This window comes from Anopheles gambiae, chromosome 2 (assembly GCF_943734735.2).
Source record: "Anopheles gambiae chromosome 2, idAnoGambNW_F1_1, whole genome shotgun sequence".
Classification (NCBI taxonomy): domain Eukaryota; kingdom Metazoa; phylum Arthropoda; class Insecta; order Diptera; family Culicidae; genus Anopheles; species Anopheles gambiae.
The window spans coordinates 111,517,414-111,530,829 of record NC_064601.1 but is presented as its reverse complement, the minus strand read 5'-3'; the positions used below and the strand labels follow the sequence as shown (position 1 = coordinate 111,530,829).

The window sequence follows — 13,416 nt, the reverse complement described above, 5'->3', positions numbered from 1 at the left end:
GCATCGTGTCCCTTCGTTCCGGCGTCACGGTCATCACCATCAAAATCATTCTCCAATGTTTGTTTTTTTCCTGCTGTACCCCTCCTCAAAAAATCGAAGGCTTGGTGGAGCAGGGCTTTGACAGGTGATTCTTCTTCTTCAGGTTTTCAGATAAAGATAGAAGTGAATAGAAAAAAGGAAGCACACCATCACGAGCCTAGGGTAGCTACAGTGTACACACGCATCAGCAGCCCGGGCTTAGGATGATACTTCCAGGAAGGGTTCCGCAGATCGGCGAAACGAAACAAAATCACCAATAAGTTACCGAAATTGGTCCATCGTAATTAAGTTATGGTAAAACGTACCAGGAAAGTACGCACCATGCACCTTTTTCGGGCTAAAAATAAAACAAAAGGTCCGTGCGAGCTCGTCGACTGGTCGCTTGCTGCTGGGAGTTTGTTTTTGTAGGGATTTGAGTAAATGAAGTAAGCTTAAGTGTAGTTGCTAGGGGCATGTTAATGTAAGACTGTTACGTTTTAATTTATACTTGGAAATGAAATGGATTACATTCACACACAGCTATTTCAAAGATGTTGTTTGTTGCTCATTTCATCGCCTAACAATGTCAATAATTTTAATAACGTTCGATCAATATCAAAATACAATTATTGAATAAGTTTTTTGGGTTGAAAAATATTTAGGCTCTTGAGAATAGCTACATTTATCTTCAAATCTTTTAATGATTATTTTCAATAGTTGTGTAATGATAACAGCAACTAAGCAGTGATCTGTTATTGATTTATGTACAAGTAAACTCTATGGATAAGGCATATAACTCTTGCATGGTAAAGCTTGTGCAAGATTTGAACGCATGACGGGCATATTCTGTTGGGCCGTGCAACTTGACGACTGTACTACCGAACCGACCAGTAAACATCGCATTAAATTGAGATAAAAAGCTCATTGAGAGTGAGAATGAATGAGGGAATTTAATCCTGTAAGTGAATGTATGGACACAGCTCAGCTGAGAGAGACTAAAAAAATGCTTAGCTATTTTTATGAATAAATCAATTCCTATTTTATTCACTCTGTATAAGCAAGTAGAAAGGATCCCAAAAGAAAGCGTTACTGGTCGGCGTTGAGCTCTGGCGGATTAACACAAGTCGAGGCTTTAAGCGGTCACACGAAGGAAGGCTTTTCTGAAGAGTAGACCGAAAAGTTGTATGAAGAATTCTAAATCAGAGAAGGATTGAGAAGCAAATTTACTAGTGAGCGGAGGAAGATTCTTTTTCTCGGGCCCCTTCTTGAGACCTTGGGGCTCCACGCGACCGCTTACTGCTTAATCCGCCCCTGGCGCTGAGAGAGAGAAAGAGAGAGAGTGAGTTGAATCCCGAGGAATGAGGTCTCTATTCAGCCAGGAAAAGAGTGCGTGATATGTATCCACAATGAGTGAGTCTCTAATCGGCACAGAAAGTAGGTGAGTGAGTTGGATCGAAAAGAAGTAATAGCGAAATGGAAAGATGGTTTGTGTAGTGCATTACTAGTTATCAATCTTCAAACAGTGAGTTTAAAATTCTGATCTCAATCTTCTATTCTGATTCAAATTACTGAAAAAAGTAAGTATTCTCATTGCTAGTTCTGAGATTTCTTTCTTATTCTGAGAAAACAGTTTTTCCTATTCAATGCATCTACTAATGATCGAGTTACCCGCTTTTGCTTCCGTTGTTACTTTAAAAACTTGAGCCTAAAGATATCATGTCTCTCTTTTTTTTACCTTTACGAAAACTTTCTGCCGCATCTACCTATAGCATAAAAGTGGCCAAACATCGGAAAAGCTCCATAAACTACTCACGTAAATGATACAAAAAAAAACCCTACTACCGCACACACCAACCGGCACACGGCAGGAAATCGTTAATACTTCAAACGCGTGCAAAGTTTGTGTGTGCACACCGTCGGGAAGGAAGGGCAGTGTCCGCGTGCCAGCGTGAAAACGGAAAAGCGCGAAACTTTCCACCGATGATGCATGGGCAGCAGGGCTACGGCTGCCGTTGGTTGTTAGTTGCTGCACTAGCTCCTGCTGTTTTCCCTGCCAGCCTTGCCTAGGTGGCGCTGTATTTCTCGCTACCTTTTCCCTCCTTTTGCAAAAAAAAATGGATGCAGAACGTTCAGTGCGCCCCGTGTACGTTCACACTACGTTGCAAGCGAACGTTATTTTAATACACTCACGCCCCATCGCTATCGCCGGTGCAAAATGCAAAAGCACACACAAAGGAAGGCTTTCCACACGTATGCGTGAAATGAGGGCGCGGGGCGACAGACTTTATCTTAACTCACCTGCAGCAGAGTTGGTGTTGTTTCGAAATTAATATTACTTTTGTTGTAAGCACTACGGTGCACTACGGTTTTGCAGGCAAAGTTTCGATTCGAAAAGCGGATGCACTCATCCTGCAAACACAAACACACACACACACACACACATAGGCAAGCGCATTCAAAACCGGAATGATATCGGGACCGGAAGCCGGAAACAATAGCCGGAGCTTAGCCACACAAAACGGAAGCCAGCGTATGAACGGGCGGGGCACAGAAAGAGGGAAAGAGCAGAGGGTCCGTCCCATTTCCCTGCCAACGCCATTTGCTGGTGCATCTCTTTTAACTACTGGCGGTCGGTCGTCTGTATGCGTATGCCTGGATGCACGTATTTGTCTTATCGATTATCGGGGCCGATCGCTAGATTGCTGTGCCGTTGTTTTCAAACTCCGAGCCTTTTGTGTTTTGTTCCGAAGCGCTATTCACACGCAATCCATCCGCAGTATGTGTGCATGTATGTGTTAAATATTGCAGGATGCAGTTTGCACGCGGATGAGCCTTTTGGTTTGTACATAGCAGAGAGAGAGAGAGAGGGGCGATATTGATAACAAAAGTGCTTGGTTGATAATTTAAGCTCCTGCGGTTGGGCTAAACGCGATACAAGTATGCTGATGCCTTGTGATTTACTGTGGCTCGTTTGGACATTATTCTTGTTAGGAAAGCCCATTTTGTGGTGGTCCAATCAAATCTGGCCTTTATTATTTTGTAACTTAGTTTTCAGGAAGTTTGCAATACTTTTCCCGCCATTTGGGAGGGATTAAATGACATTCAATCCAATTTAGCTGACAGCGCGCACATCGACTTCAGACGTTTCTGTTCGCTTACTGTTTAGGGGATAATGACTCGCTAAACGGGGCAACTTTTGCCGTGTCCAAACCGCCTTTTTTAGCCAAACTTCATAGCTCATCCTGACGTGAATTAAGCAACTTCAAATCCTTCGTCAAAGTGTTGCAGCAAACGGAGAGAGAGGTGAGGCGAGTTTGGTAAACGCCTACGCGCACCAGTCCTTAGCGGAATGCACGGTTTCGCCCCCGATGGATGGATGGATGGAAACGCTTTTGTGCTTTTTTAATTGCTTTTTACCGCTGCATCATATTGACCTCCATCTTCTCCTGCCGCTGCCACCCCGTTAATGACCCTTTCAAAGTGGTTAAAAGTGAACGTTTTTTTTCTTCCTTCCTCCCACGGATTCGGAATCGCATACAGCGCGCAAATGGATAGAATAGCGTGAAAGTGGCAAACGGAACCTCACCATTAACGCTCATCAAACATTAAAAGCTATCAATTTGGTTCACCACTCGTGGCGTTTATCAAGCGAGGGTGGAGGTTAACTCACTCCCTGGCTATGTTTTTCTTTTGCGAAATGTTGCTTTTAATTGTGGAAAATCGCGCTTCATTACCGCAACCGTTTCATGCGACGCGAAAGCGCAAGTGAAGCCGAAACAAAGTGGGATCGAAAAATCAATCTTGATCAACCACTTCCGAAGCATCATCTGAAGCTAAGAATGTGTTTTTGTTCACTGTGACATTTCAGTGTATTATCAACTTTCTAGGAAAATGTATCGATTTTCTCTCCCACACCCAGAAAGGCACTGGAATTCGTACCGGTCATAATTTCTGCTTCTTTTTTCGTTGCTGTTTTCTTCCCAGAAGCCCTCCAGGTCCAGGTTGTCACGGTTCGGGGCGTTCATCAAATTCGTAATTCAGTCCCCAATGCGACACAAGCGAGCAGTCGTGCGTTCAATGTGTCTGTGTGTGTGTGTCACAGTGTTCAATAATAATTGAAGTGTTTCGGAGGAGCATTTTGATTTCAAAAAAAGCGATGTCAGAAGACCTTTGCTTTGCTTTGTGGGCGACATCGCTCAATGTAGGGTCCGGTTTTTTTTTGTAATGGAGCAAAAATCAATACCAGTACATTGAATTAATTACGAGTCTGTGAAAATCGGCCTGCGGCGCTGGCAGAATTGCTTTGGCGTATAGTTACGCCTCGGTAGAATCGAGTGGCACAAAAAAAAAAACGAGAAACAAAATACTCAACGGGCAGACCTTTCCGGGTGATGAGCAGCAAATACACCAAAACGAACCGGACTAAAGGTGCCGAAAATTGAGTTTGATGAGGCGTCGGTGAGGGTCGAGAAAAGTAAGAGAGAGAGAGAGAGAGAAAATGAAAAAGACATTCATGAATCGTGTGGGCCATCTATTCACGATCGTGTCCGGTTCGTGTGGCATTCCATTCCACTTTTTATTTGTTTCTTTTGTGTGTGTGTGTATGTTCATTTGCTTCAAGTGCAAAAGTAACTGTGACATCCCCGTCGGTAACTTACAACGGAGTGCGAACGGTGAAAGTGATGGAAATGTGAACGCCCCCATGGAGACGCCTGGTGGTTGAGGTGGAACTAATTCGCAAACCAGAAGATGGATGATGAATATTAAGAAACTTCTTCTGGCGCTCTATTTCGGGCGGTCGGTCGGTCGGTCTCTCTCTCTTATTCCACTTTCGCATACCGAAACCAATCTCATACGGTCCGAAACCATTTTCTCCGGGGATGGGCTGGGCGAGCAATAAATTACCGATGTGCTTGGATTGGAAGTTTGCTGACTTTTGGAGTTTTCGCAGGGCAAAGACGCATAACGCGGGCTACTGGGATGGTAAAGAAGCATTCACTAATTACTGGCACATGCTTGAGAGAGATGCTGGAGATGCCCGGGTGCAGTAGGGCCGTGTCGGAGCCACCGATATTGACGCACCGGTTGACAAAGGTATACACCACCCAAAGGTTGGGATGAATGTGTTTGATAACTGCAGCCGAACACTGCTGCTAAGTAGTCTAAGGCAGAGCCCACCGCACTCGGGCTGCTAAGTGAGAAGCCGGACGGAAAGTTCATTACTTGCAAAACTTACCTCTGTGACGTATGAGGGCTGCAGGAATGTGGGCGAATATTCATTAATGTCAATCACGGAGATATGTACGCTCGCGCTGAAACGGAAGGAAGAATTGGAGAGAAAGCGAGTGAGATAAAAAAAGTTTTTGGGATAAGAAATTCGTAATCGTAATCAGTCCTGCCAACCAAAAAAAAAAACAAAAAAACAAAAACAAAACAAAAAAGGACAGCATGGGTTGCCGTGGATTTAACTCGAAACAAGGAGAGAAAATTCTCCAAAGATACCAAAGTGCCGAATAACTTCGTGTGTTCGGCTGGGTGGAAGGATAAGCACAGACGTACGCATCAAGTAATTTCTAGCAAAGCTTCCTGGGAAGTTCAGCGCAATGGACGAGGAATCTGCGAGCGCGAAACATTGGGACGAGAGAAAGTGCTTCGATATTTCGCCTGTCAGATAAACTTTCGGTTCGGTGTCTCCGCGGAGTGATTGAAGTGAAGAAGCCCTGTGCGATGTGCGAACTGGAACGATGGGAGCGAACTAGAAGAAGCAAAAAGGTGGACGAACCAGCACAAAACAAGCTCTACATGCGCGATTGCTTGTATGTCGCTCGCTTGTTTTTGGGGGCGGGTGGTACGTTCTGCGGCGCATTTATTGCCGTGATTGCTGACATGAAAAGTAGGCGCTAGCAACATTTTAATGGAACACATTTTTCACAACTGCTGAGCAATTTAAGGCCGACGTTTGTTGCTCGGCTCGAACGTACGTTCGTTGCGGGGAGAATAGATGTTTAAGTTAGGCGGAAATAATTGAACAATTTTGGTTGAATGTATAAAAACAAAACAAATTTCAAATTTGAGCGCCTAAAGTTATGCAATTCGTAGTGCTTTTGGGATTAATAGGGGCATATCAATTGAGTTGCTGGATTCGTAATGAAATAAGACTTGTTATCCTATATCTATTATAGAAATGAAACACGATTTGGTCGAGCAGATATTAAAATGTAAAAAATAGATTAAAATGTAATCGAAATAGGCAAAATTTGATTATTAATTTTACTCCGTTTCACTGTGCCTGCTGAACGCCAGAAGGTATGCAATATGATGTACTTGTAACATAATAGATTATCTAGTGAATTTAGAAGCAAATCTAGCCAAGCAGCTTCAAAATAGCTTCAAAAATGAATAAACAACAAGTGCGGCAATTAAATTATTTCATGTCGAGAAAAATGAAAATTTAAAACGTCATTATATTGAGATAGTTTACGTAAAACATCAAAACATTATTTTTCCATAAATTATAGAACAATTGTTGTCTCTTACCTCTTCGAATGTGATCCATCACAGAAAACGGCGGTAATGTCAAATTTGTAGTTTTTCCGCTTTTCGCAGTTCAGTGTCTTTTTCGCTTTCAGAATGCCAAGCTCGTTCACAAGCTCAATCTGAAAAGAGAATACACAATACAGCAAATAACAGGCATTAAATCACGCGTACATTAATTTCTACCGTACCGATAAAAAATAATCAACCCGACAATAAATAATAGCTAACAAACGCAGCAACAGAGGAAATACTTATGTCACCTTCCCTCCCTCCCTCCCTATCCCCATGGGTGGAATCACAAATTTATGTTCTGCAAAAAATATTGATTATTCGACAGAAACACCAAACAAAACAGCACACAAACAATGATAGATGCCGCTGCTGAATGGCATCGTTCGATTGTTTGAAATTTAAATACTAAGTGGAAAAAGCACCCGCACACACATACGTACACGCTTTCCTGCTGTGCAAACACTCATGCATCTTTGCGTAATTGTAAAATTGATGCATCGCCTGTTTTCCCACGTGTTTATCGGTGGCATTACGATGTGAAAGGAAAACAGATGAGCGAAACTAAAGTAATACCCACGGGCAATCATAAATTCATTTCATCGCTTTTTTTACTGACCCATTCGCACCATCAGGGATAGTGTGGGGGGGGGAAAACACGAACGGTCTTGCATCTGTTAATTGCAGATATGCTTTTTTTGGTTCCTCGATGAGCCGCAGTGTGTTGTACTGCCACGGTCGTCTCCCAGTTATTAATGTTTTATTTTTGTCAGTACACGCGGGCCATCGAAATCGCTGAACGGCTGCAGCATAAAAGGACAGCTCAGTTTGGTTGGATGTTCAGTCGATGCTCGATGGCCAATTCCACCACTATCGTAAGGGGGGATGGGCCACGCTTATTTTACCGCTCAAACAAAAGCCCACTCCAATGTGTGAGCGTTTGCGGGCGAAGAGTACGCGCGAAAGAATTACAAAAACAAACGAAGAGTGAAGGACAAAAAAAAACAAACAAAAAAACATAACCCAACCAATCATCAGTGCGAGCATAAAGCGCACAGTCGTTTAAATAACGCTCGATATCGTTGTTGGGCAGTGGCAGAGAGTGCACACGCGTGGCGTGGATACAATTTTGCATAATTGCGAAATTCGGCACCGGCAACCGAATCTGCGAAAGCAAATGAAGCGATCGGAGTTACATTAAAAAAAAAAAACAAAATGAATTTTCGATAGCTCAGAGCTACTGCCAACAGAGAATTATGCACTACCCTTTTTATGCTGGCAGCACAAAACTCCCGAAAGCATGTGCGGGATATGTTGTCTCGACATTTATTTATGCGCAAAGTTGACAAAACTTCGATTTTGAAACTTGCATTCGACACCAACTGGATTGGAATGCGAAGCCCCGGGGCATATAGATCAGACCGTGAAAGCGTGGCGATGGTAAATATTGTGTGAGGTTAACTAACTCGCTTCCCCCGAAATGGTAACGGTCCGGGAGCAATTTGATAAATTAATTAAGCTCAGTAAAATTGCTTCTCGAATTGTAGCAACTGTGAGCATTTGGCAAGGGGATGTATTTCAAGCCGAAGACGCCGGGTTTGAAAAGATGCAATTAAATTTAATAGCTTTACTAGATGGGATAAAGTATGCCAATAATTACGCAAACTGAATGTTGGCTCGATTGAACAAGATGAAAGAAAAGCGATATGGAAATATGACGTTGAATAACAATCAAATAATTTGCTATCATTAATTTCGCTAGATTGCTATCCTAATCTTAACTGCCAGCTTCGAAACCTGCATTCTTCAACGTTCTGTGCGAGAAAATAGACTCACAGTAAATCCCGTTCCAATCTTTCACCAATTTAACCTCAAGGCACGATTGCATCCATCGCACTCTCTTTCTCTCTCTTACTCTCTGCCGAAAAGCACAGCCAGCAACCCCGTAATATCGTCCCGAAAACTGTAACACCAACGTTCAACTGTCATCTCCAAACACCGTGCGCTGCCGGCGTGTGTGTAGGAATGGAATGCGCTTAGAAATGGGCGTCCCGGGGCCACTCACAGTATACGTATTGCTCGCTGACGCACACGAAGGCGAGCGCGCGCGCGCCCAAGAACGTTCACGGGAATTTCACGTTCCTTCATCAAAATGCTAATCCGAACGCAATCCTGGTCACGGCACCGTACTATGTACCTCTCTATCCCCCCCCCCCCCCAGCACGCCGCTTGCCATGCTCCATGTTGCAGTTGTTTTCTCGCTGCAGGGTTTGATTTTCTTCCCCCCAACGACGCATGTTTCCAAATCGGGACCCCCGCAACAACAAAAGCCCCCCTCCTTCCCTTCACCCATCCCAACGCTAAGGTGCCATCGAAACAAATCCATTTTAGTTATTTGATTCACGTCACGACAGGTGGTGCACCGGTGATTCGAAGGCGATTAAAAATAAATTGATATTCTATCTTCTACAGCAAGCAACAGCGGGGACTGCGGGGAGATTAAAAACTTCTGCTCGGAGGGCCTGAAGCCCGTGTTGTGTTACACTTTAATGTTTTCTTAGGAAAAGGTACAAGGGGTAGAGAGCTGCTTCGTGTTGTTCACCTTCCTTGTGCTGCTGGATGCTGCAGATCAGTGTTTCACGTTGTAACACAATGTGCCGCTTGTGTCAAACGTCATCAAAGGCGGTTCGATGGCTTTCTCCGGCAGTTTGAGCATTGCTAGCAATAGAGCCATAGCGTAGTAAGAGCATTTGCGCAGGGAACAAATCACACCAATGTTTTGACTCGAATGGGGTTGGGGGACGCCCTCATTTAGTTTTGAAACAACTAAACGGAAATAGACTCAAAGCGACGGTTATAGCAAAGGGCAAAGCAAAGGATTGGAGTGGAGGTAATTAAAATTGCTAGAATAGAAGGGTGGATAGGGAACAATGGCGTTTACACTAATTCAAACGCCCTTTGCGATATGCCCTCATACAGCAAGAGGGAAACTAACCTTTAGAAAACATGGAATTGAGTCGCTTAAAATACTTGAAAGGTATTTAACGATAATTTTGGGCTCAAACATGAGATTTGTTTGCTATTTCGGAATGAAGCATAAGCATGAGTATCAAAAATTCAATTCCAACACATATTTAGCATATGAACTCCAGCTCCAGAACATGTTGCATTAATAGTTTGCTTTTATTTTGCTCTCTCTCTCCACGCAAGGATCTCCTCGCAACTCGCGGCCCCTTCACGTTGTCCGAGAAGTCAAGCAGAATGTATAATTAATTAATTGTTGCTTGCATAATTTGCCACTTTCATCAAACATTTGCGCGAACACGTGTCAGCGGAACAGCCACCGGAGGTTAAAACCCCATATGCTATAAGCCCATCACTTTTAGTGTGAGACCCCGGTTTTAAAACCCACCCCTGTCCTGGACTTGGCAGCCTGAAAAAGGTGATGGATATTAATTTAGCTCCACACCATTTTGTCCCTGGGTGTCCCTGTTGTTTGGCTTTGCGAAAGTAAATGCCATCGAAATAAATTAAAATCTAATTTAGAATATCACATGTGTGTGTGTCCCATCGCTATCGTTGCCACGCAGAAAAGTGCTCATGTGCTTGGGTTCTTCTTAAAAACCCCGCAAAAAACAATTGAGGTTCGAGCGAATTGCGACCTTAAAACCACTAATGGGCAAGATAGGAAACGGGTTTTGCAGGCTAAAGTGTTTCGCCAAAGTGTACAACGGCGAGCCGTGAACAGTGGAAAGCGAGCCACCCAATAATCGTTTGTCGTGTGTCGCCAAAGCGGCAAAACCGTTTGCCGCCGCCAACCGGCTGCGGGTAAGGAGTGCTCTTGAAGAAAGTGCACTGAATAACAGCACAGGCACTGCTAGCGCTACGCTCCGTGCTTGGGCGGTTTGTTAATTGTTCATTTAAATGCAATAATACATCTGCTACTGTGTGTATCCGGGCTCGAGTGCCAGGAACGTCGGGTCGCAATGCCATTTTCTATTGCCGGGGGGAAAAAGCAAGCAACCAGCAAGCTACCGTGTGCAGCAGCACCTGTACTATCAACCTGAGCCTCCTTTTCCGGACATTAAATTAACGATCCTGTGGGCTGCTCAAGGGAGCGAAGAGAGAGAGAGAAATGGGATGAGATGAAAGGAGAGATTCTCACAGAGCCTGACGCCGAACCTGTCGGTAGACCACACAATAACGTTTCACCAACACGCCATTCTCCACACGGAGCTCCCGGGGTTGCTGCGAGATCGCCCACAATATCGCGCTTGGCACACCGCAGACCACAGGACGTCACCAGGCATCGCGCACATCCAGCATACCGTACTACCCTTGATAGCATAGCAACGGTTGGTGTGCGGTATTGCCGGAGTGTGCATAATCGGTTTGGCACCGATTCTCTCCACCACCCATTGCGTGCACCCCCACTGACGACACACGGAGGACCAGCTCACCATCAAACCATCAAACCGGCGTTTTGTGTTATGGATAATAAATTATCTGCCAACTGCGGCATCGTCCGAGGGGAGAAAGGGGGGAGGGGATGGGGGGGGGGGGGGTTCTTATGCACGCAGAACGCGCGCGCGCTCGGACACACATACAAATTGCGACCCTGGGGGGCTGGGTGATAATTTTTCATGCAGCCTAAGCAAATGTCGGACATGATGAGTCCTCAGAAACGCCCGGACACTTCGATCCTTCGCCGTGACCCGTGACGGAAGGTTTCGGGGCAATGATAGAGTGAGAAAAAAAAGGACAATAGAACGGACAAGTGGATCGTGTTCGCTTGTTTTTTTTGCTGTTAGCTTCACCGGAGAAAAGGGCATGAATGATTGAGAACCGTAGCGTCATCTTGGGGCATCTTCGCCTTTCAGCCCTTTTTCCCAAAAATGTTACGTATCAAATTCCTTACATCACACACGCACCGACAAGGGGGAGAGTTAGCTAAAAAATGTCAATTAATTGAACATTCCTCGTTTTCCAATTAAACTTTTAATAAAAGCACCCACAACACACTTGGGCTGACATTTAAATGGCACAGCGCAGCCCCCAGTGGTGCCCCACAAAGTTGCTTTCCGCTGCAGAAAGTTTCACTTTGTTTACGAATGAATTTAATATTTTTCCCTGTCCCTTTACCCTGTCCCTATCAATAACTTTCCGTTATTGATTTGCTTCGGAAGCACATATACAGAGGTCCGTTTCATCTCAAGAGATTTCCCATGCTAATGGTTGGCGTTACAGAATCGCCTGTATACCGAAATTTCCCTCTCCAGACTTAAACTTGTACCTTCTAGAAATTGGAAAAGTGAAAATTCTTAAACGAGAAAACTCCACACCACAGAGGGGGGTACAATTACCCACTGGAAGAGGAAAGAAAGGGAGAGCCGAAGTTGCAAACTTGAGACGTTCGGCTGACTCCCTTTGCGTCATCAAACTTAGCAGCCACCCATGATGTACCCATGATGTTCCCATTCGTCACCGGGGAAGCTGCCGGGAAAAGCTTCACACCTCCCTAGAGACTTTCTTCGCCGGTCCACAACATCCCCCCCCCCCTGCCAGTGTCACGTGGATGCCTAGCAACACTTATGCTAATGATCAGGGAAGGCCGTGGAGGCTTAGCTGTCAGCATAGTCGTCGCTTGTTATATGGTATTTTCCCCTACCATATCTTGCTTGGGTACAGGAAACAACGCGCGAAGGAAGTCTGTGCACACCTTTGCCTAAGAGCATTGGACACGCTTTCACACCGACACAACGACGAAAAAAAATGGCGCGACCTTCACAAGTTACGCTTCTTGGTGAGGGCGTACAGATGTTGTGCGTTGTAAAACACGCAGAATGTAAAAAAAAGAAAAGACAGACACACAAATTCCGGTGGGAGCTCCTCATTATGGTGGACATCAAGGAATAATCATTTGCGCTAATTACCGGCCGACGCAATGCCACCGCCGGGGGAGGTGCTCTCACCCGAGGTACGGTACCAGGAATCCAATTTTAAAGATCCTAACAAAAAAAGCGACCGCTTCCCAAAAATACAGCAAAAAAGCGCCTTTTCGTCCCAGTTCCGCAGCCATTTCCGGGGCCATCGTTAGTGGTGGACAAATTTGGTTCGTTCGTGCCGGGTGGATCGGTGCTTTAGGCTAAGGGGGAAAGTTTGCATACATTTTGGCTACAGTGTGATGAAAGTAAAACAGATCCCCCTCCTCCTTAGTCCCACCCCAAACCGGTGGAACAGGAGGAAGGAAACTCGCCAGCCCTTATCCCTCCCCGGGCGCTTAGCAGCAATTTCAAGTGGATTTTGTCAGTAAATACGACAAAATCGAAAAGAAGAGCACGGTAAGCTGGTGTGTCGAAACCAGTGGGGGAGCGGGGGTGGAGGATTTTTTCGTACTTGATGGACCTTGATGGACGTTGGCAAAGAAGCGACGCCAAAGACCCGAAACTCAGCATGGTACCGGTAGCTGCTCTCGAGCAGATGAAAAGGATGAAGTTTCTTATCTCGTGTCCCCAAGAGGTTATCCTCGAACTCCTCGAAAAAAGAGAGAGAGAAAGAGAGAGAGACAGAGAGAGAGAGACAGAGAGAGAGAGAGAGCACTCGACGAGGAAAGTAAAAACAGATTACGATGCTGACGGCATAAGAAATGCGCTGAAAATGACGATGGTCTGTGGACCACCTTCTCTGTTGGAAGCGCTCGCAAGAAGGAAGTGGTTATGTTTATAAAAAAAAACCCATCCCAGACAACGGAGGTGTACAGTGGGAGGAAGAAAAAATGTCCGACCGATTCCACCTTACTTTAGTGAAACAATTTCTGTCACCGTGCCGTGGACGGACATTGGCTATTTCGGC

At 45.0% G+C, this 13,416-nt stretch overlaps 1 protein-coding gene across 9 annotated transcripts in view; it reads right to left on the bottom strand.

Moving 5' to 3' along the window:
* LOC4576322 (calsyntenin-1) overlaps positions 1–13,416 on the bottom strand; it is an 87,871-nt gene that overhangs the window by 17,866 nt on the left and 56,589 nt on the right. For all 9 annotated transcript variants that reach the window (XM_061646607.1, XM_061646608.1, XM_061646604.1 and 6 more), the window contains exons 4-5: positions 6,556–6,674; positions 5,255–5,330 (exon numbers count right to left, since the gene is read on the bottom strand). In XM_061646607.1, coding sequence (XP_061502591.1) covers positions 5,255–5,330; positions 6,556–6,674 — 195 coding nt within the window. The remainder of the gene's footprint in view (positions 1–5,254; positions 5,331–6,555; positions 6,675–13,416) is intronic.